Source organism: Maylandia zebra, linkage group LG23, assembly GCF_041146795.1.
Source record: "Maylandia zebra isolate NMK-2024a linkage group LG23, Mzebra_GT3a, whole genome shotgun sequence".
Lineage (NCBI taxonomy): Eukaryota > Metazoa > Chordata > Actinopteri > Cichliformes > Cichlidae > Maylandia > Maylandia zebra.
The window spans coordinates 4,853,084-4,877,963 of NC_135188.1; the positions used below are offsets into that span (position 1 = coordinate 4,853,084).

At 40.9% G+C, this 24,880-nt stretch overlaps 1 protein-coding gene across 6 annotated transcripts in view; it reads right to left on the reverse strand.

Moving 5' to 3' along the window:
* Nucleotides 1-24,880, reverse strand: part of agbl4 (AGBL carboxypeptidase 4) — a 350,713-nt gene that overhangs the window by 78,326 nt on the left and 247,507 nt on the right. The window contains exons 1-4 of one of the 6 annotated variants that reach the window (XM_076879893.1): nt 3,057-3,176; nt 2,875-2,933; nt 1,660-1,790; nt 156-633 (exon numbers count right to left, since the gene is read on the reverse strand). The exons of 2 other annotated variants lie outside the window; for them this stretch is intronic. In XM_076879893.1, the coding sequence (XP_076736008.1) occupies nt 156-633; nt 1,660-1,749 (568 nt within the window). In that variant the 5' untranslated portion in view covers nt 1,750-1,790; nt 2,875-2,933; nt 3,057-3,176. Of the gene's footprint in view, nt 1-155; nt 634-1,659; nt 1,791-2,635; nt 2,795-2,874; nt 3,177-24,880 lie in introns of those variants that run through there. 3 more of the 6 variants (XM_076879891.1, XM_076879892.1, XM_004554928.5) reach the window with 3 other exon arrangements.

Consider the following 24,880-nt stretch of genomic DNA (forward strand, 5'->3'; position numbering starts at 1 on the left):
GAAACACTTCACTTGTCAGTTTCCTTACTATATATGTATTCATTTTAAATATAAACGTTTTCTTTAACAACTGACGAGGTTAAAGTTCACTAATCAACTTTGTGGTACTGGTAACTGGTTTGTTGGCTTGTGTGTGGGTGCTACTGGTCTCTCACCGCTGCCCAGTCTCATGAGAAGTACGTCTTGCAGTCTCCTGTTGAAGTCCCTCAGTTCTTTGACTTCTGTCAGCAAGCTGCCATATTCCTTGAGCTTCTTGGCTTGCTGCACCAACTGTCTGCGGGTTCTCTCCAACTCCTGCTGTAGCCTCCTCATCTCCTCCTCCTGCTGCCTATAGCTGTGAACCAGCTCCTCGTACAGAACTCTGGGAACAACAGCGGCAGCCACCTCAGGCACACAATCCGTGTCCACCGCCAAATGCTGCTGTTGCTGCTGGTGATGATGTCGCTGATGCTCTGCCTCCATATCATCATCTTCGTCATCTGCATCCTCTCCCACCTCAGCCAGCCGGTCCTCATCCAGGTCCTCCTCGCCCTCCATACAAGAGCTGGCTGCATTTCTCTCTAGGCGAGCCACTACCGCCGCTAGGCTTTTGGATGAGTTAGAAAGGGGGCGTCCATGGTCCTGTGACAGGGCCTGAGGAGAGTAAGAACTCAATTTGGAGACGACATAGGTGGGCAAAATGAAATCTGACCTATATTTAAAAAAATATGTCATGGACATTGAGAACTCTGGTGTTAGGCCTGTTAAAATATTTATTCATATGTACAAGTATTCCCACAAAGTCGATTCTGTTCATCCGGACATAGTGTTGCCATTAGGAGACACACTTCATCAATCATCCAATCAACTTCTTCAGTCTCAACTTTGAAAACGCTGCATCCAGAAGAACATAATTTATTTTCTGGGATTTTCTTACCCAGACGATTGAGCATGCATCAAGATAGTATTGTGTAAAATCCTTTGCTGTGACTGACTAAATATATGACTGACGCCACTCAAAACAGAAGAAAAATATTACGTAAAACCACAAATCTGTCTGAAATGACACGACAGGCAGACTTCAAACTGTTTGTTTTGACATGCGAATCTCAATAGGAAATGGGAGGACAGGAGTCACAGAGTTCTTTGATGAGCCGCTCAGAGGATTTGTCTGTGAAAGGGCAGCTGTCCAGAGTGCTGAATTTGTGTTAATCCAGCATATGGTAAAAATAGTGTGGGGGATTTGGGGTGTCAGCCAAGTTTATGAAAATGTGACGTATCATTGATAGATATATTTAGATATCAGAGCATCGCTGCAAAAAATTTACATGTGAAGTTATACATGCTCCCATACTTGGAGTGTTGATGTGGCCTTTTTTCACTACTTAACTTTTTTGGGTTTTCTCTGACACAGTAAAAGGCAAAGCTTGAGTAATTTTTCTATTTGAAAGATGACATTTAATGCAATTAGTTTTAATGTAAAGTATACTCAAATGCATGTCACGGACCCAGTGTGATAGACTATCATGATACTACTAACATAAACAAGTCTAAACACCTTTTGATTTAGATCATTTATACATGATTGACGGTATAAATGATGCAATATGTGTGCATTGCAGCAGACACATATGTTTGCTGCAATGCCCAACAACCACAGTGTACCTCTGATCTTCCTACCTTTTTATGCCTGAGTGGCATTCTTTCCTCTCCAAAATTGTTCTCGATGGAGTTTCCTGAATTCTTCGTGGACATCTTGGGAATTTTCATCTTCTTTTGTGTTATACTGTCTTCAAATTCTTCTACTGTATCTGTGAGCCCCGGAAATAGAAGCAAGAATAAACTCTGAAAATTCATGCAACTTTTTAGGGACTTTTACAAGTATGCTTTTCAAAGTATCTACGGAAGTGCTCTCATCTGTATTGGTTAGCCTCTCCATTCTGCCTCATCAAGGCGACTTTAGCATTAAATGAGGTAGGAATGTAAGCATGTCAGAGGACTGCGGTACAAATGGTCCTGGGCTGGCGACATTGTACCGATCTCCCAGCTCAGACAGATCAGACTCGGGGATTAGTGATGTAGCTAAAGATCGTGCATAGAAAACGACCGTGAGCAAACATTTCTACAACTCCAAATAAACACGAGCAAAAGCATTTCACCTGCACACTTCATCACATTTGCACGATAAACCTACATGAAACGGCTGCGATGCTGACATGTTACTGACAGGTTGCTGTATGTAGTCTGCAACGACTGCAGCACCGCAACCCCTCTGTGGCACGAATCTGCCGATAAGAAAGCTAACATGCAGACTGCAGCCCACCAAAGCCGCCGGATTGGCATCTCAACTACATTTGAGAGCCTCAAAAATAATGACAGATCAGTCACCGGCTGTCAAATATGTTTATAATACGGTGACAGCCTTGCGTCTGTACGTCGGCAGTAGCATGCTAACACGGAACAATACAAACCAAGCAAGCTAGCAAGCGTTAGCTTCGTGTTGTAAACAACCGTTGTGAGTCGCTAACGTTACATGCCACGTATTTAGCGACACAACCAATACTACCCAACCCAAACAAGAGGGGTAACTTAAGAGACACGGCGCAGTAAGTGTAAAGAACATATAAAACACCGACAACAAGGTATGACTACATACCAAACTTATCTTAGCATATCTAACTAGCATATCTAGCTAGCCACAGCCGAGGACGTTGTTGTTGCTATCGGTGTCAGATTCCAGCTGATCACGTCCTGACAGATCGGGTCAAAAAAAGGAAAAAGAAAACACTTGGTTTGACACATTCCTGAGTTTCGCGCACATCAGCGTTACTTGGTCAGACGGCGAAAAGAAGCGTTAAAAAAGACAAAATCTCCTGCGTTAGGAGGACAACTTACCTGCAAGGGCAAGGATCTGTGCTTCGCACGGCTGGCCTGCGCTGCCATTCTCTTCAGTTCTGTGAACCAGATACACCTTCTGATTATCAAAATCTGTTTTGTGCAGAGGTCTGAAATCTTCCACATTTGAAACGGGTAACGCGTAGCACATATCGTCTTCAAAGAATCTAATAAAAGCATACATTATTTACTTCTCTTTGGTCCTGCACTTTGGATATGGTTGACAGTTTTTCCTCACAAAGTATTAAAAAAAATATACACATAGGGGGGTTGGGGATGTTGTCTGCGCTCGGCTACTCTTGTCTGGTCCACATCACCAGGGTAGATCATCAAGGCATAAGTAATAGACATGATTTTAACTGTGCTGTTAGAAAGTGCTCGGGTGCGAAGGTATTCAAAAGCAACAAAAATTTTTTTATTAATTTTAAAATTGCTCAAATAAATATTTATATTTAAAATATTTGTAACTTTTTATGATTTGTCATCTCATTCATTTAGGCACCTCTGGTATTTCACTCTGTCTTCTAACTGTTTCAGAAAAGCCATCAAGATGATTACCTGCTTGGTTAGACTTTATTGGTCTCTGTGTGCTTTCCTGCGTTTCCTGGTGTATACTTCTCATCTGTTCCTTGTATAACACCCAAAACACTTAAGGCCAGCTGACAGAAATGAACTCTTTGTTATTGTAAGACAGCCAGGTGGTTATACAACAGGATGGATTTCTCTCAGTTGGTACTCTAATGGAGGGCACCACAGTCGATAAATGACACTAACAATTTCGTTCTGCTTGGGCTGCTGTAATTGAAAAGTAACTGATGCAGAACTATATAGAGGCCCCCCCCCCCCTCACACACACACACGTCTGATATTTCATTTCATAGTTTCAGGCATTTAGTTTAGTTGTGATTAGGCCTCTTTCAAATGCCAGCTTCCCCGTGATGTTTGTTCACTCTCCTGTGTGACCCGTCCCTGAGTCTGTTGATGTATACAAGAACATTTCCAAACAAACAAAGAAACGACAATAACTCTGAAAAACATATTACGTCGCCTCTCATTTTGTTGCAGTTATTGGAGCAGCACTTGAAACTCTTTTCAGTGCAGAGTTACATCTGCCAGTTATTGATTTGAGAGACCAGCTCGTTTCACTTTTCTGTGAAGAATCCATAAGCTGAACTGTCAAAGCTGAACACATTCCTTATACATTTACAAAAGCTGAATTCTTCCACATTTTAAAGCGAATGGACCGACAGTTATTTAGAAGGCTGAGGCTGAGGCAGAGGTATCTTGCGTGTCTACACTAAGTGGAGCAGTCTGGCACACCCGGCAAAATAAAACAGGAATGGGAGTGATAGACGAGAGATTTGAGCAAGTTCTCAACAAGTTGAACAAGGGATTATTGTTAATCTGAGCTTCTGTTCAGTGGCTCTCCCGTCCTTAAAGCTGGGCCCTTCAGCATAAGGCGGGTCAGTTTCTGGAGCATCACCAGTGTTTAAAACCTCACGATATCATTCCTGCTGCCTGGAGAAGCTAAATGAAAATGTAAACAATTTTTTCAACAAAGGTGCCCCAGAGATTGCAGTACGTTCAGGGAAACGATGAGCATACCTTAAATACTGTAAACACAAGAAATAGATGTGCAGCAGTAATAAAACAGGACACAAATGCAGCAATCCACTAAAGACTGTGGTTTAAAACATGAGATCAATAATTGAGAATTTGCGGTATGTGTGTCATGTTTCTGACTGGTGTAATAAGATTTATTGTAACTGTTGCCAGTCTCAATTACCAAAATATTGCAGACCCAATAAATGTACAACACCGTATTGATTTAGTTCTAAATATATAAAAGCACAAACTACCACGGTCAACCTACACAGGTGTTTTTACTTTTTTCACCTTCTGATAACCAGCTGGATGTAAAAGGACAAGCAATCATCATCAGCAACAACAGCTACATCATCCAAATATTTTTTCCTTTCTAGAAGAAAGAAAAATTGCTGCCTACAATACTCCCCCCGGCCCCCCACCCCACCCGATAATCCTTTTCACATCTGAAGCTTATTAGATTCTGAATTCTGTCTTTCATAAACTAATTTAAGACAAATGTTCTTGTCTGGTTTAGGAATAACAAAAGAAACACAACTGTAAAGCCTGGTAAACAGATACAGTGTCTTGCAAAAGTATTCGGCCCCCTTGAACTTTCCCACATTTTGTCACATTACAGCCACAAACATGAATCAATTTGATTGGAATTCCATGTGAAAGACCAACACAAAGTGTTGTACACGTGAGAAGTGGAATGAAAATCATACATGATTCCAAACATTTTTTACAAATAAATAACTGAAAAGTGGGGTGTGCGTAATTATTTAGCTTATTGATTATATATATATATTGCAACTAGGGTTCAAAGGGTCAACAAATGTGAATGTTGACCGCTGTGTACTGCAGTGACTGCCTGTGCAGGCAACAGAAAGGATCCATTCAGCTGGTCAGCAGGCAGGATGGTAAAATGCAGGAAAGGTTTATATCTTGTGCCTAAAGTAAATAAATTATATCGTAGTGATTACATATTTGCCTAACAAGCAAAACATCCTTGGAGGAGACAAAAATTCCTTTTGGGGATGTGTCAGTGTAAAAATTCACCAAATCAAACGTGGAGCTGCCCGCTGTGGTGACCCCGCGTGATGAAGGGAACAGATTCAAATGCATCAGAGATTTAGGGGAGAAACACCCACGGTATCAATTTCAAACTCCAGTTATCAAATTCACAAACAAAAACTCAATCATCCAGATAAGGAAATCCCAAAAAACTGAAGAAGTCACTTAAATGAGACGTTTCTCCCACTGAAAACGCTTCATCCACATGAACAGAATTATATTTAGGAAACTGAAGTGAGCGTACCCACACTTGAAACTAAAATTAAACTAAACTGAAAATGAAATTTAAAAGCAAATAAAAACAAAACCTAAAAAAACTATAATAACTCTGTTTTTGACAGTTACATAGCTTATTGTAAATTGGCGCCCTGTTTAAGTGCACCTTAGATTTCTTGTGTGCTAATAGCTTTATGAATCTTTTAAAACTCTTGAGGTAAAGAGCAATGCATAGAAAACACAGATACCCACTGAAAGTTTTGGAAACTGCAGCTATGCTTCACCTCCACCTTCTGCTCTGGGGTAATCTGGGACTGAACTGTGTGCTGGACCCAGCAGCAAGCGTTAAAGTGCTACAGTGGGGCAAAAAAGTATTTAGTCAGCCACCGATTGTGCAAGTTCCCCCACTTAAAATGATGACAGAGGTCAGTAATTTGCACCAGAGGTACACTTCAACTGTGAGAGACAGAATGTGAAAAAAAAAATCCATGAATCCACATGGTAGGATTTGTAAAGAATTTATTCGTAAATCAGGGTGGAAAATAAGTATTTGGTCACCTCAAACAAGGAAAATCTCTGGCTCTCACAGACCTGTAACATCTTCTGTAAGAAGCTTTTCTGTCCCCCACTCGTTACCTGTATGAATGGCACCTGCTTGAACTCATCATCTGTATAAAAGACACCTGTCCACAGCCTCAAACAGTCAGACTCCAAACTCCGCCATGGCCAAGACCAAAGAGCTTTCGATGGACACCAGGAAAAGTATTGTAGACCTGCACCAGACTGGGAAGAGTGAATCTACAATAGGCAAGCAGCTTGGTGTGAAAAAATCAACTGTGGGAGCAATCATCAGAAAATGGAAGACATACAAGACCACTGATAATCTCCCTCGATCTGGGGCTCCACGCAAGATCTCATCCTGTGGGGTCAAAATGATCATGAGAACGGTGAGCAAAGATCCCAGAACCACACGGGGGGACCTGGTGAATGACCTGCAGAGAGCTGGGACCAAAGTAACAAAGGTCACCATCAGTAACACACTACAACGGCAGGGAATCAAATCCCGCAGTGCCAGACGTGTTCCGCTGCTGAAGCCAGTGCATGTCCAGGCCCGTCTGAAGTTTGCCAGAGAGCACATGGATGATACAGCAGAGGATTGGGAGAATGTCATGTGGTCAGATGAAACCAAAGTAGAACTTTTTGGTATAAACTCAACTCGTCGTGTTTGGAGGAAGACGAATACTGAGTTGCATCCCAAGAACACCATACCTACTGTGAAGCATGGGGGTGGAAACATCATGCTATGGTGCTGTTTTTCTGCCAAGGGGACAGGACGACTGATCCGTGTTAAGGACAGAATGAATGGGGCCATGTATCGTGAGATTTTGAGCCAAAACCTCCTTCCATCAGTGAGAACTTTGAAGATGAAACGAGGCTGGGTCTTCCAACATGACAATGATCCAAAACACACCACCCGGGCAACAAAGGAGTGGCTCCGTAAGAAGCATTTGAAAGTCCTGGAGTGGCCTAGCCAGTCTCCAGACCTCAACCCCATAGAAAATCTGTGGCGGGAGTTGAAAGTCCGTGTTGCTCGGCGACAGCCCCAAAACATCACTGCTCTCGAGAAGATCTGCATGGAGGAATGGGCCAAAATACCAGCTACTGTGTGTGCAAACCTGGTAAAGACCTATAGTAAACGTTTGACCTCTGTTATTGCCAACAAAGGTTATGTTACAAAGTATTGAGTTGTATTTTTATTATTGACCAAATACTTATTTTCCACCCTGATTTACGAATAAATTCTTTACAAATCCTACCATGTGGATTCATGGATTTTTTTTTTCACATTCTGTCTCTCACAGTTGAAGTGTACCTCTGGTGCAAATTACTGACCTCTGTCATCATTTTAGGTGGGGGAACTTGCACAATCGGTGGCTGACTAAATACTTTTTTGCCCCACTGTACATCCTGTGTTAAAGCCCCATAACTCATTGTTGATTGAAGTCAGAGTGACAGCCATCGTATGTGCTGTTCCAAAACCGAAATTTTACAAATAAAAATATTGTCATCTTGGGGTTTTTTTTGTAGCCAGAAATGTTGATATTTGTAAAATAAGGTGGCAGCTAAATTAGTAACTTATTCTGGGAAGTTGCACATTAACGAGGTGCATCCATGTTCTCTATGAGTGTGCTGCACAGGGACAGATACCTGCTAATTAGTGTTAAGGAACACAAATAAAATTCTAGCATTTCCCTTACTAAGTCTCTAGCACAGATTTCTTGGACGGACTGTTAGCATAATTAACAGAGTTCCACGACAAGAAGCTCTGCCACTGAGGAGTTGTTTAGCTACCTCGGTAACCTCAAGTCATCCCCTCATCACCAGACTCTGCTTCCTCTATGTAAGGCACGTCAGTGGGATTGAGGTGATCCTCAAAGTATTGCTTCCACTGCCTGGCCTGTCCTCATTTCAAGTTAACAGCACTACATTCTCTTAATTGCCCCTTGGGGATAAATAAAGTCTCTCTGATTCTGATTCTCACTGCTTTCTTCTCCTGATGTCTTGTTGCATGACCTCTCTGAATACCTTCCATACCTAAGTTTTTGATTCAGGTATTGTCAATGTGGCATTCTGTTGATTCCCTTCAGCTGCATCTACTATCCCACAGGTTAACCAAGTCTGATAGGATTCCTTCTTAATCTTGACTCCCTTCACTTCAAGAGTCCACCACCTGCACCAACCACCTGCACCAACCACCTTATGGTCACGTGGCTCAGCAGTGGAGGTGCACGGTTCATTTGTATTCAGTCCCCCCAGCCTCTTGCAGAATGCTGTTGATGTTCTGCTGTAGGTGGGAGTTGAAGAACTCAAGGACCGGGACCTCATGTACCCTCACTTTATGTATTGGAGCACCAGGCCTGTCCAGGATCTTCCCCTACTCCCTGACCCAACTCACCACCAGGTGGTGGTCAGTTGACAGTTTCGCTACTCTGTACATCGCAGTGTCTAAGATGTGCTGCTACAGCTCCAGTTATATCAACACAAAACTGATCATTGACCTGCCACAGAGCTTAGTGCCAAGTGAATGTGTTTGTTTTGGACAAACTATGATTATCACAGAAATCCAGCAATGTAACACCACTCAGATTCAGATCTGACAGGCCATTCCTAAGATCACACCCCACAAGGTTTCACTGTCATTGCCCATGTGATCATACCTGCAAATAATAGGACTAGTTCCCCACCTTAAGGAACAGGGAAACAACCCTCTTGCCCAGCAGGCAAATGTACGTGCATCAAACAAAGGGGAAACAAGTATTCGCACCCCTGCTTGCTGGCTCCAGGGAGAGGCCCCAGTAACTCTGTTACAGGCAGGGAAACATTGTCCCTTGTTCTTTTCTTTTCAGCAAAGGCTTCCATAATGTATGTATGGTTGATGAACTGTTTGGTGTCAATACTGCTGAAAAAAATGTGAGAATGATAAATGAAAACTGAAGTTTTACATCTTTGATTTAAATTGAAAATAAATATTATTAAAACCATACCAGCAGATGTGTATTTTAAATGACACACAAGCATAATTAGATTTCTGATACATCAATAACAAAATGTTTTTTATATATAGGTCTTAGAAGTGTGAACAGATAAAACATACTACGAGACTTGAATTTGATCACTGTGACAAATTTCTGTTACTATGGAAGCTCATTTATAAGTCTATCCAGTATGCTTTTGGATTGTACTGTTATCTTAAAAGTTGATTATTTCAGACAAATACAGATCAGACAGATCAGTGCAATGAGGGAGGGAAAAAAGTATTTCAGGATCTTACACTGGGATAAGCCTGAGATGAGAGGAAAGCCGTTTCTCAGGAGTTGAAATTAAGAAGCTCGAGAAAGTGGTGAAAATCTAATTCTGATATTCTATTGAGCTCACTTTTGACTAGGAGAAATATACTCAACTAAGATGAGATCTTACTTTAAATCTTCCTTTGCTCTGGGTTGAAATAACATCTTGAAAATCATCTCTTATTGTACTCTAACTTGTAATGGGGAGAGTGGCACCTCTCTGATAGGGAGCAAAATGTAACTGTTTGCGTTTATATAGTGCTCTGTTACCACAACCTTAATTTGAAGATATCAGTGACGATAAACAACTTGAATTTGTTTTCATTATTACCAGCTGTGAGAATCTCCTCTGCTTCCTTCGTGCACTGCGTGGTGAGAAAACACTGCACGCAAGCGGCAAACTCAAAACCGCCTTTAAATTAGTATTTAGTGAAGAATAAGAAAGTTTAGTTGGAGTCCATCTGGTAAGTTCCTTATCAGTATAATAATAAGCAACTACAATCATAATAAATATGATAAAGCTGTTTATCAGTAATGATGGACACATGTATACAGGATTTCCATATTTACCGGGACATACCGGAGTGGTGAATGACAGATACATAAAAGCAGCAGCTGAGATGAGGATATCTGATATCCTGAGGCAAAGTTGGAACTCTGACACGTTTAACAATAGCCTGTGTACAAACTATAGAAAATTTAAGAGTGAAAAAACAACTTTTCAGTTGGAACTGAAACTCCAGATTTTGTAAAGTTAAATATATTAATTGTTTATACATGCTTTGTAGCTTGGAGAGGAGTATCATCATTTATTTGTTAGTTTATGCTTCAAAGACAAGACTATGTGCCTGTATACTTTAGGTTAATATCAAATGCTTATGAAATGGCGAAGTCATGCTAAAGATAGTACTTTACAGTCTAAATTGGCAACATTTTGTAAAGAAATTGTATCTGTCAAGTCTGGTTGTGTGGCCGACAGAGACAGAACCCAAACATAGGGGTAAACTGAAATATGGCTTTATTAAACTAATAGTGCAAAATAACAAGGGTAACAAAACAAGGAAAACCAAACCTCCAACTCAATAAGGAGAACGTACTCCCGAAGGAGGACAAAACCACAGCGGATAAGGTGACAAAGAACAAAAAGAGACTCTGACAACATATACACACCAGGTAATTAAGGAGACTGGAAACAGCAGGAAACACAGCTGAACGGAATCAGACTAGCAAGACATAGGGAAGCAAAACTAAGCACAACACGCACAAGACCAGGGAGTTTCAAAATAAAATAGGAAGTAACAAACACTGAGATAAGGACTAAGATATGAGAACTTGATACAGTGACAGGACATTAACAAACATGAAGGCATGACCGACTGGGGGAGACAGAAAAGACACACAAAAGATCACAGGCTGGAAACAAAGGGAAACTCAGAAGCACAAGAAACAATATTATACTGAGGACTAGATACAGTGACAGGACATGAACCACATCTCAAAGAAAACTCGAAACATCCTAAAACTAGATGCTGGGTCAACCACGACAGTATCTGCATGTGGACATGGGCAATGTTGATATTAGACAAAGATAACCTGAGTAAATGTAAAATGCAGTTTTTAAATGACTATTTCATTCATTAAGGAAAACAAGTTATCCAAACCTACCTGGCCATAATAAACCACCCATTCCACCCCCACCATTTATTAAATCGAGGATTAACTGGGCGATCGTGGCTCAAGAGTTGGCTGTCCGCCTTGTAATCGGAAGGTTGCCGGTTCGAGCCCCGGCTCCGACAGTCTCGGTCGTTGTGTCCTTGGGCAAGACACTTCACCCGTTGCCTACTGGTGGTGGTCAGAGGACAGTGTCTGGCAGCCTCGCCTCTGTCAGTGCGCCCCAGGGCAGCTGTGGCTACAATGTAGCTGCCATCACCAGTGTGTGAATGACTGAATGTAGTGTAAAGCGCTTTGGGGTCCTTAGGGACTATACAACTACAGGCCATTTACCAACTGTGATTAACCACACGTTTTTGAAAGCTGATTTCACCTTCGATAGTCTGATTACTGCCAGACATGTTGAATCAAGAAATCCCTTAAATATAACCTGTCTGACAAAATGAACTTGACTAAAAGATCAGAAAGAAATCGTGCCAGGAGCTAAAGAAACTGAAGAAGAGATGAGAAACAAAGTCACTGAAATCCATCAGTCTGGAAGGGGTTACGAAGACATTTCTAGGGTTTTGGGAATTCAGAGAACCACGGTGAAAGCAGTTACCGACAAATCGAGGACATTCGAAACAGTGGTGAATGAAAATTACTCGACGACTCATCCATGAGGTCACAAAAGAACCCAGAACTACATCTAAAGAACTGCAGGTCCTTGCTTGCCTCAGTTAATGTCAGCGTTCATGATTCAACAATATTAAAGAAAATAAGCATAAGTGTGACAAATATGCACAAAGATAAATATTTTTCACTTTACTGCACTGCACCTATGAAGACAGTGAAATTGAAGGAATATATTCTCTTTTATGTTCACTGGTCTTCCACTTCACTATCATTGCTCTGCATTGTTGAATTATCTGTGGTATCTCTAATCAGCTTTACAGATTTTTTAGCTCCTTGAAAACATTAAACTGCTTGCTATAATGCATTTTTATGTACAAATATTTTATTCAAAACTAAATATGATAACATAGTATTTATACCATAAGTTTAGTCTGTAAGGATGGCGTGTGCAATTTATATAAAACCTACAAACTAAATCCACTTTTTTACCCCAATGAACCGCTGACTGATTATGAAGTTTCTTCAGTATTGATTACTACTTAACATATGATCTGTTTTTCTACGATTTCTACTGGATTTTGCAACAATATGGAACAAAAGAAAAAAAAATCAAAGCCACCCAAGCAGTTAATATTGTATAATTTTAAATATTCTAATTTATTAGAGTAAGAGGACTGGAGAGGGACAAAATAATATGTTTAAATTATCACTACAAAGGACAAAGAGCGGGACTGGGATATTTATCAAAATAAACAAACTCTAGCATATATAATTATGTGATTATGCAACTTCTCTTTCTATGTATAAACAGAAATACATGGGCCGAGGATATCTGCAAGTTATTGCCACCGAGGAGCCTTCAAATCTAGGTCTGAAATGACCTCTGCACACCGAAAATGCTGTTAAACAAAAACAGTTTAAAGTGAAATGCTCTGTGCTCATTGTTGTGTGTTGAGTTTTAACCGTTAGAAAATAAATTCACAGCTGCTATTTATTTAATAAATCGATAATGCTCCTTTTTTTTAACAATTAGTCAAGCCCACAAAGTCTGTTCTGATTTATCCTAAACTATTGGCACGCTAATGAGCTGGAGCTACAGCGATTCATTAAAGCGGAGGAATAACTCAAGATAATATTTTAGCAATATTTTATCTGTGGGGGAATTTGATCGGCTAAAGACTCGAGTCAGGACAGAAGCCAGACATCATGTCCTGCCTATTAGCTCCACACTGCCAGGCTCATCTATCTTTATTGGTCATCCATTAGCCTGCATTAAAGGGAGACACGGGATAATAGCAGTAATGATGCTGATGATGGAATTGGACTGTGGGCACACACGTCATGAATGAAGTGTTGCGCCTGGAATCATAAAGAGCTCCCAAAGACGAACGGACAGATGGACGGACAGTTAAAGTTTACAGCCCCGCGTGTGTGCGTTTGTATGTGCGACACACAAATGCACAGAGAAAAAGAGCAGAAGATGGAAAGAAAGTGTGCGCAGTAACTTTAGTGCACGTCGACAGCCAATCTAAAGGCAACACCTGTGCCTGTCTGCAGGTTGGACAGATGCTGGTACAGGTGTGTGCGTGATGATTGTTGGCAGGGCAGCCACAGCATGCAGACACCACAATCAGCAAAGTGACAATGCCAGGCATTAGGCAGCCAGGGATCATTAAGGCAACTTTCTGGAAATAAACTCCAAGATGGGGGTAGCCCCGAGCAAAATGAAGATATGGATGTGCGGTTCCACGATGACGGGTTCAGAGAGGCATAAACGTCTTTTATGGTCAACGCTCTGCTACAATCAATCACAACTGTTTACTGTCCGGGGTAAAACCATTTTCCTATTTTGGTTTGAATCATCTCACCAGGCTTTCTCTTATTATGCCTCTTAATTAGCTCTGCATGAATTACTAATCAACCATGAAGAAGGCATTCACCAATTTAAAAAGTGATAGCCCATGAAATGAACAGCGCAGTCTCAAACAAGGACATCAGTTACTAATGCTGCGGGGCCTGAAAAACAGACCTTTGACTGAAAGCGAGACAGAAATAAGAAAGACGTGTGTGGAGCACAAACACATGCGGTGGCAAAGCTTATTGTGAATAAATACTTCATTAAGTATTTAGAATGGTATCAGTGCAGGCCTTGACTTCATGCTGTGCATACTCAGTGATTCACCCAGGAGACATTGATCTTCTTCACGAGGAACATAATGACCACCAGAGAAATACTGATCATATTTCAGCACCAGTCAATTCAGTTCATTAGGGCCACTCTGCCTCCTGCTGTGGACCTGCATTGATCCTGCCAGTGTCACCAGACTGTTATTCTCTGCTAACTAGATAGGAAACTCGCTAAACTGTAATTTATACAGTTGCAGCAACAAGTCGAACAATAGACTACAGGGAACAAACAAGCAGAAATATATGAAAGAGTGCAGATTGGCCTATCTGTGTAATAGCAGCATGGGCTGTCTGCCTCTGTGCCCTTTCTGCGTCGGCATCAAATGTCAGGCACGACACAAGAAATCCTAAAAGTATCAAGGCTGTCCCCGGGTTTCAGAGAGAATTTTTCTTATGCCTCTAATACCTTTTCCACCTTCTCCTCTCCTCTAATCTCCACTTATCTGGCAGCCAGGTGAGCTGCAGCACATGGCTGGTGGGCAGGCTTTGGTCTGTGGGAATACAGCTCATCTTAATGGTATTTTCCCCCCTTTTCCTCCTCTTCCCTGTGCTTCTTTTACCCTTTCCTCCAGGGCAGCTGTCAGACAGAGACGGAGGCAGCCAGAGAACTTTTCATTGCAGCTGTAACAGACAGCGGGGAGCCGCTGGGATTGGACGAGCGACCAAAGCCGCCCGTCATGCAGAGGGGCAGCCAGGCTCATGGGTGCATAACATCTGACAGATAATAGCAGATAAAACCTGGGCCAACCAGCAGCCCACTCCTCACTGGGGGATGGAAGGCCCGTGGTGATGGGTGGGGGATCAGATCGAGGTTGCAGGGGCATGATGAGGGCCAAAGAGCTTTGACAACTAACGGCCTTTATTTAACCACCAACTGGCCATCCACAGACCCACGCCCACACACAGTAGTCAAGGACAGGCAAGGTCACTGACCTCAAATCTCTCCACTACAGCTTACTGTACACCTGGGCAGGTTAATACTGAATCTGAGCTTAATGTTGTGCAGCTGCTGTGTTTGAAAAAGGATATAAAAAGCCAACAATCTGCTTATTTTTTCCCCACATTACTTTATTTTCTTGCACTAATTTCCGCTAAAGGAGTTGTGAGTCTCTAAAGGACAGCAGAGTTTATCTTCTATGCTTCCATTAACATCTTAATTTATATCTAAATCTGCAATGCAAATGGACCTGTTTCAGTTAAAAAAATAATGGTGACAAAACACATTTAAATCTGTGTACATATATGCAGTGGTGTCCATTTACGTTGGCCCTACTTTATGCCTACCTGTCACTACCTGTCAGATATTTCCCAAAAAATTATTTCCTCTACATCAAAAAGACAACACAAACAGCATAACATTGCATTTTCTCTGTTCTTCAGCCAGGACACACACACACACACACAGACTTCCTGAGATTCTTGCTTTCAGTGTAAAAAAGAAAGCCAGATGTCATGCTGTCCAGATGCAGGATGCCAGCTGATGTGACAATGGGAAACACTGTTTGTCTCCCGGTGCTGAGAGACACATTTAGTTTTATGGATGAGAAAACAGTCAACACAAATCTGGCAATCACCCGCTGAAAGGCCTGAAACACACAGGCACACTGCAGTCAGCCCACCGAGCAGGAACCAGGTCAGGTACAAATGGTAAAATGTTTCCTGTAACAAAAACCATTCAGTCTCCAAATAACATGTTTTTAAAAAAGAAACACAGAGTTAAGCAGAATTATCGAGAAACCTAAACATAACCATTCCCTTCCTGAATGTCTGCTATAAGCGGTTTGTTGACTATGATTGGCCAGTAAAGCTCTATCTGTATAGTTCCTTGGTCTCCAACAGAGGTCAGTACAAAGTCACACACACACACACACACACACAAACAGAACAGCAGAAAGACATAATGAGCTGAGGAACTTTCTAGATTGAAAAGACTTCAGCGTCTGGAGCGGCAATTAAAAAAAAGAATCTCCCCTACAGAAATAAATTATGTATATTTTTTTATTTATACATTCAGGACTCAACATACACACCCGTTGTGCCACATGCTCCAAACATAGATCTGACAGAAGGACTCAGGCTGAAAATGACCTTCAACCAGACATTGAGTCTCTTGGCAGTTTACTGTATGTATACCAGCAGTATGTCCTGCTTTAACAGTGCGGTACTTTTAATGCCTCGTCATAGTCAAAACTATAGATTAAAAGAGAAAGTAAAGTAACTTAAATAAATGAATACTTATCATCCTGAAAGCTCTAAAGCAAGGAGAACTGCAATAAGTTGGAAAAAGTAATATAGTAGTTGTTTAGAGAGACAAGGTCCTCTAAAGACACACACACACACACACACACACACACACACACACACACACACACACACACACACACACACACACACACACACACACAGTGCAAAAACTCACTCCACCAGCCATAACACAGAGACAGAATGGCATCAACCTCTATTATCTAGTCCCTATGCTGCTAACACAAAAGGCTCCCTGGAACAAAAATCCAATCAGTCCTCTCTAGGAGGATTTGCTCCACAGCAGTGCTCAGCAACACTGGTGGCTCTGCTGGTGACAAAGAAATAATCTCAGAGCCCACAGCCTGTTCACAGACTGTTTACTGCCTTCGTCACATCGTCCTTTTAGAAAGAGGACAGAGTCTGTGCTTCTATGTTGTCATTTTAGTGTCCTCTGAGTTTAGCCCCTACACCCCCACCCCCCCCATCTCTCTCCCCTTTTCTGTATGCAAAAACATGAAACACATGGTTGGCTGTGGGAACAGTGCATGAAATTACTGTATTTGTAACACAGCGAATATTTATTCTAAGCATTATCAGGATAAGCTTGAGAAAAAGAACCTCCCGGCATATGGGCTATATAGAAACAGGTGTTAAATAATTGTTTGATGACAAACAATTTCAAAATATTTTCAATATCGTGCTGCCCCTAACTCTCTCCCTGCCTCTGTCTCTGCCTCTGGCTCTCTCTCACAGTCCTCCATTCTTTGTCTGGTAAATTATCACACTCGTTCTCCATTCATTAGCATGCTGCTGCTTATTTAGGTACGCTGCTGAGAAGCCTTCAACAAAATCAACTGGAAAATACTCAATATGATGCGGCCAGCGCAGCCCTCTTCTTTCCTCCCACCCGCCCTTCATCTCTTTCACTGTTTGTTTCTTAAACCACATCAAAATGGAAGCATAGGTCCCCCATAATAAAGAGGAGGGAGATAAAATATGCAAATTCACAGAGAAAGAATAAAATCAGGGCAGTAATAGGAGGTGTTGTTTTCACAGCTGCTCATTTACACAAAAGCCAGATAGTATTTTTAATATAAATAATCTGGTTCCTTTTTTCCTACTTTTTCTTTCCTCCTTTTTTCCCTCTAGGTGTAAAATCATACTTCCAATCCACTGAAAACAAAATCTCTGCAGCTTGACATTCTGAAAGTCAGCCAAGCTTGCACTCATCGAGACACTTGATCAGCTCAGGTTTGTACACCAGGAACCAGGAGGTCACACGCAGGCTGTTCCACAGTTCTTTTTTCACCTTTTCTCAATAAACCCAGGCTGGCTGGAAATGCTTCTTCCTCCTCTGAAGTCAGCAAAAAAGACTATTCTCAGTGCCGAAGCTGCTACAGACTACAGTAGGTGGACCAGGTGATAGGGCAGCAATGTGTAAGTAGCTCAGAAGTAAAAAAAAGGAGACCTAATTAACATTTCAGAGAAACAGAGTGAGCTTGGCTAAAAGGTGCTAAAGACAAAAGTGTAATTGCTTTGTTGCTTCTAAGCTCCAGGATGTGTGGCTATGAAAAGATGGAAGTAGAAAAGAAAAACGTCATAAATAAATGCAGATTTCTTATGTTTGAGCCCAACTCAAAGGGGAATTTGGTCTGACAGATAAAGATCAGCTGATGAAAGTCTACAGCCGAGCGAAAAGAAACTGGTACACACCAGCGGGTTAACTTTAATTATTTTTTTTCCTGCAAGAGACGGAAAGATTACTGTTCTGGCACAAACATCTTTTCATTAAAGTAAATCAGAAATTGTACCAACATAAACTTAAAATAATAATCTCTTTGTATTTCACAAAGCAAGGATGTCACGTTTTAGAGACAGTCTTTGGACACTAATACTGTGGCTCAACTCAACAGATGCAATTTTCATGAAGGCCATGAAAAGTACATCAGATTCAAACTAAATGAACCACCTCAACAAGGGCATGACTTCACAATACATCACTGCATTGTTTTGGTCAGAGACTTTTATCTGTTCAATAAAGAAGAAAGTCAGGCTGCTGTATGGTACAAATGAGAGAAAAAATACTTTGCTGACCCCAAACTCATGCAGGAGACCGTTCAGTTCAAAGAAACCGACAACGTGTTCTGGTGTTTTCTGAAATACTGAGACACTGTAGAGACTGTACGTGTCTGTGGAAAACAATACAGGGAATTTATAGGTTACGTTTTTAACCTGTTCATGTTTTTGTAAGCATAAGAAGCAGTGAGTTACATGGCTGAGCATTTCCACCTTAGAACTGTAGAGTACAGAGGAGAATTTTTAAAATAATATTTAAAAAGACAGACATCCATGAAACACTAGAGGACCAACGTCAACCAAGTCAACGATGGCAACAATTAACAGTTTGTCAACATTCAGCATTTTTTTCCTACGTCTCTGTAATATTAAATACTTTATACATATAATTCAAAGACCTGAAGTTCTCATTCATTCATTCATTTCCTCCTGTTTAAAGGACATAATGCTTATTCTGCAGTTCACAGCAGGATAACCTACATTAACAGTAAGTAACAGAATCAACTTGTTTTTGTTATGTGCAATCTTCAGGGCTGTATAACTTGACATGTAGGAAAAAGCAGCAGCTTTGTGTCTGAAATTGGTATAAGATGAATTAGTTTGAATCCTCTAAGTTAGGGGTGTCAAACATAAGGGCCGGGGGCCTGAATCAGCCGAGCACGGACTACAATCCAGCCCACTGGACAGCTTTGGGAAATGTGAAGGAGGACATAAACTGTATTTTTAATACATTTTACAGCATTTTCCTACTGACAAAAATCTCCCACATGGATATTTATACTACATCAACATAATTAAGTAATAGTAAAATAATTAAATGAGCTGTTTTTTCACTAATGTTGGATTTTTTAAAAGTAAGTCAACAGTTAAAAAACAAAAACAAACAAACAAGCAAATTTTTTTTAAAAAAATGACATTTTGTGTAATTTCTTTCTCATAATATGAGTTATTACAGCAGCATTTAATTATTTATTATGTATAAAAACAGAGACATAATGTTCACTCAGCTCTTATGTTATGTTGTTAAGACATTATTGACAGAAAGATGAGTTTCACTGGTCTACTTAAGAGCAAGATAATCAAATGAGTTTGACCTCCGTGCTCTAGATCCTTTACATATTATCTAAACAACAAAGTTAATACTAGCAACCGCCAGCGCTACTCGTCAGCCTCCTAATAAACACACCCATCGTGTCAATTTCAAAATCAAGTCATTACATTCACAGCATTTTCAGAAAACTTACTCTGACCTTCAGGTCGAGGTCACCGAGATTCAAACTTGTCTGAGATTTTTAATAGACACAACTACGGTATCAATTTGAGAATCCTGGGTCACTTCCTTCTCGAGTTATCGCATTGACAAGATTTTCATAAAACTTGACCTTTGACCCTGACCTTTAGGTCGAGGTCACTGAGATTCAAACTTTTCCGAGATTTTTAGCAGACACATCTGTGGTACCAATTTGAAGCTCCTACGCCGCCTTGTTTGGATGGCGTCCGCCCGGCGGGGTGGCGACGGTACCCCATCAGCCTTTTACGACCGAAGGGTAAAAAATGATGTGCCTCTTTAACCAAGATGCAATAATATTTAGAATTTTAATACTACGCACCATATGCATACCACTGCTTTAAAATGCTTCCCACGCTACAATAGTCGACCTGTAGCTATACATATCTGTAATGAAAGATTCACACACTCAGTGTTCAAAATGTGACCTTTGACCTAAGAGATATATACTGTGGTTTCGTCTGGTGAAAGCAAAGCACAGAACACAAAGAATATCTGTAAAAAGACGGACTCTAATGAAGAACATTTCTATTCTGTTCTGACAGAAACAGCAGGAAAATGGAGATACAAAGGGAGAAGTGATAGACTGAAAGAAAAGAAAGTCAGAAGAGAGATCTGAGAACTGCCTATTATCTCCACGCTGCCTCATTGCGTTAGACACACACGCTGCACGCTTCTGTGCACAAACCCAAAAGTGTGCGCATGAGAACACGCACGCACTCAGACACCCTCCTCTCAAATCGGCCCAGATCTCATGAATATGATTGACCTTTTTTCCACTGTAATGCTGAGAGTGCATAAAGGGGAAAGGAGAAACTAAACAGAGGCAAGCAGAGTTAATTTAGAACAACACATTATTGGGTGCTGACTGCAGATATGGAAAAGGACAATCTAATCGATAAGCCAAAAGAATGACAATGGCCTCTCAAATCAATGCCTGCACCCCATTTTCTCACTGTTAAAAGACAAAGCCTTTAATGCAGGTGTTGCTGCTGTTGTTCGCTCTTGTGCCTGTTCGTGTGTGCGTGCATTATGCGTTAATGTGTGTGTACGTACCTGGCTGCTGCTGTGGTGGAACAGTTGCCAGGACTAATCATTATTTAGTTGTGGCGGGGCTGGAAAGGTCAGCAGTCTGAAATGTCAGGCTGTGTTCAACAGGAGCCAGATGCAGTCGTGCGCCGCTCAAGTGTCCAATTAAAGAAGGCCGAGTGAGGTTTGAGTGGGTCTGTGTGTGGGAGTGTGTGTGAAATGAGAAAGATGGAGGGATCAGATATTGAGTGTTTTGTTTTGGCTTTCCTAAATATCTGTATATAGGACCTGAATATACCATATAAAGTATATATAAAGTGTATATATATATATATACACACACTCGAGCAGGCTTTTGTCAGGGTAGCCTCAGAAACGACTAACGAGCTATTCACTAATCAATACAATCTCTCAGTCAGCATTTCTTGCAGTGGTCTTTCTGAAGTCCCGGGGTTTACAGTCTAAGACGCCATGTCATCCACAAGTTAAGGAGGATTTCTTTGTGAGCACAGAAAGACATAAAGCTCCACTAAAAGAGTGGTAGAGAAGGTACTTTGATTACTAAAACTTTTGGATGTTAATCTCCAGGGTCTACAAAGAAAGGCTGCAACTCCTCCGCTCTGTCGGGCTGTGACGTGTAGTATGCTAACATCAGTTTGGGGGCTTCCAGAATAGGAAGGAGTGTTTATTGAAGCCCAGTGCAGACATAAATATTGAATATACTATATTAGATCATTTAAAAAAAATCTATTATTCATGTAAATATATGAACATGCCGTCAGAGGCGCTTTGAATGAGATTTTCTTACTTTCGGGACAAAACCTGGAAGCTGCGGTGTCACTTTAGCTCTCAGTTAGATTTATTTATTATGTGTGAATATGTGTTTTAGCGTGAGTCACTCTTCAGAGTGACTAATGAACATCATTAGAGACAGAAGCTAACAGAGCGGCAGGGGCAGAATCCTCATCAAATCTTTTCTTTTCTTTTTTCTTTTCCTTTACACACAGTACGTTATGAAGCCACTTGAGACTATTAGTTTATTTATACCCTGTGATTCCTCCTCTTCACGCTATGAAGCAAGATGAGGCAAAGTAAATAAAACCACAAGGAAAGGAGGAAAAGGATGCAGAAAGAACGGGCAGATGTTTCACAACAATGCCACTGTGATAAAATAAGATTACTAATAAATCGCTGCAGATAACGAGTGCCGTTAAGTCAAACGAGCAGAGGACGAAGCGTCAACGGCAAACAGGGAGGCAGGTGGTTGGTGGACGAGGAGAAAAGGAGCAAAGGAGCGGAAACTCCTTTAATCTGCAGGGGGAAGGAGAGAGTGTCCTGCCTGTGTTTCCCTATCAGAATCACTCATCTGAAAGCTTCACTTGCTCTTCATACAGCCATCATAATAACCTTCACACATCCACGGTGTGTGTGTCTGTGTGTGTAAATGTGCACATCTGCTCACCTACTGTGAATAGTAATAAGCAGCAGGGCATGATAAAATATGTCTGCCAAGTTAAGGATATAATAGACTTCCCTTCAAGGCCACTCATAACAACAACCTGAATAATGACCTGCATTAATTTGCACAGCACACTGAGCTCTACACTGGTCAGAGAAGGAATCCTTTCAGTAAGAAATAATTGAAAGCTATTTCAGTCTGTAGAGGGTCCCTCTGTGGGTGTAGACTAAACCCCGAAGGAAGGCACTCCTGCTGTGCACATTACTGTAAGCTAGAGCTAAGAAGGAGGTGGCGAGTTTCAAGCAGCTTTAATGTAAATTAAATAAGCAAGTGTCATTTTAACAGGACACCTCGTTATCGCCTTAGATTAACTATGTAGCAACAGAAAACATTTTATAGCTGTAAAAAAAAAAAACACGTTGCCCAGCAGTTATTAGGCAGTGCTATCTGGTGCAAACCTTTAGGTCGTCATGTAGAACTAAAACTTTAAGCTGCATAGTGGTAAACAAATCAAAAAAAATGAAATTGTGTTAAAGCATTCAAATATGTGGAGCCACATGTTTGACATGCCAGACTTTTACTCTGGATGCGCTTCCTAATCCAACCCCAAAGGGATTTGTGTCACATACCGGCTCCAAAGTGTAGTAGTTCACAACTCTGCCTGTTAACTGATAGCGCCTTGATGCAGTAACTGAATTAGATTGCAACAGATCAGAAGAAGAAAAAAATTGTCACAGTCCTGGACTTTTGGTTCATGACTTTGCCTTCTTGATTTCATTATTACTCTAGTCTCCCCAGTGTTTCCATGTTTGCATTTCTTCTTTGTGCTCCTGTTTCCTACTGTCCCTGTATCATGTTTAGTTAGTGTGGATCTTCTTGTTTTGGTATTTACTTGATGTTCTTACTTCCTGTCTTGCTGAGCATCTTGATTACTTAGCGTCTTCCTCTTTTCCTTCGTCCGTTGTGCTCCTCTGTTCATCTGAATTTATTCTTGTGCTTTGTATTAATTTTGGGATTTCTCTTTTTTTATGCTTTGTTAATGTTTGCACTTCCGAGACAGTAGAAAGCTGTTCTGCTCTCCATTTAGGTCAACCTCTGAAGGAACCAAAGAATATAAAGACCAAAATTTGTCCCCGATTTCAGACATGAGTAATCAGCAATATCCAAGCCCTAAAAAAATCACTAATGGACATTTCCATTACGCTTCTATGGAATAAAAATCAGTGTTACCTAAGTTTCCATTTTGACTATCAGAAGCTAAGAGCTATGATAGCACAATTACCCAAACAGGTAGGAAATGTTTGGTCATGAGAGTGCTGTGACTCACTCATATCTATTTATGATACAAAGGTCTGCTGAGTCATACCCAAGCACAAATAGGGTTACTGACGGTGATCATTGCAAGAACGATGATACAAATCTCTGAACAGATCTCAGAATGTGAAACAGAAAGAGGCCATAAATCTACTTGGCATAATGTAAGACAATTACAGAGTCATTAGAGTATTAATCAGGTGTAAAAGTGGGACTTAACACGTGGGAGAACTCTAAGAACGGGCGTGGCAGTGCAGCACGGTGAAAAGAAACACTTCAAAATAAATCATGTAGTAAAGTTATTTTCTTTGTGTTTCTTAGGTTTACTACTCTTTGTTGATTTAGACCATTTAATGTAACGAGATGTAAACAGATGTTACTGCATGTGTGCTAACATAACTGTGTTCCTGGCCTTAGCCAGTGTGAATGCAGGAAACTAAACAGCATCATCAGCCTAAATTTAAACTGACAGCTGCTACCGTTGATCTCACTCAGTGGTTTTCACACTTTTTCTGACATGTCCAACTCCAGAAGAAGAAAAAACGTTGACAGTTTTTATCAAACATTAACAATAAAAAAAAGGATCTGTGTTGAATTTAACTATTAACAAAAAAAAAAGGTGCATATCATCAATTCAATTTCACTAATTAACTCTTGTTTTTTTCACATTTTTCACATGGTTATTCCCCCCCTCATCACCACGGCCTGCACTACAGTTTGATAATCCAAAGGCCCCATTATGCTCAACGTTCTCCCCATGGTGAATAGCACAACACGACAAAGTGACATCGCTCTGGTGGCAGTTCATCAGGTTGCGCACCTCTCGAGAAGCACACATGCTGTAGCCACATCCAAGTTTAAGACACAAGTGTACAACTGACTTGGTTTTTTTCACCATTTCAATGACATATCAGTACAGGAAGTCAGAGATTCAAAGATTATACAGTGGAAGGCGTTCCAACAGTTTGGAAAGATGAGACTTTCTGGAAAACGAAAAACCCTCCTGTTGTGACTTCTTCTTGTGCCGTAGGCGCTAATACAAGATCTGTGGTGAGGGCGAAGCAATCAAAGCAGCGGTTATACTGGGGCCCTGAGAGTGGCCATGAAGACCACTGCCTGCTCTGCACCAGTCCAACATGGACTCAAACTGGACAACAATAGTGCTAAATAACAAGTATAGCTTACACTAAACAGCCTATCATTGTCATACTATTAGAATGATTACAATGATTGTACTACAATTTTGTTTTTTGACACCAGATACCCGGTTAACCAGATAAGATCCACCGCAGTTAACATAAGGACATCACACCTGAGGATTAAAGATTTAGCTATCAAACGTCTTGCTGAGCAGTGCTTCCCTTTAAAAACGCTGTTGTTTTTGCTCACTTGCACCCA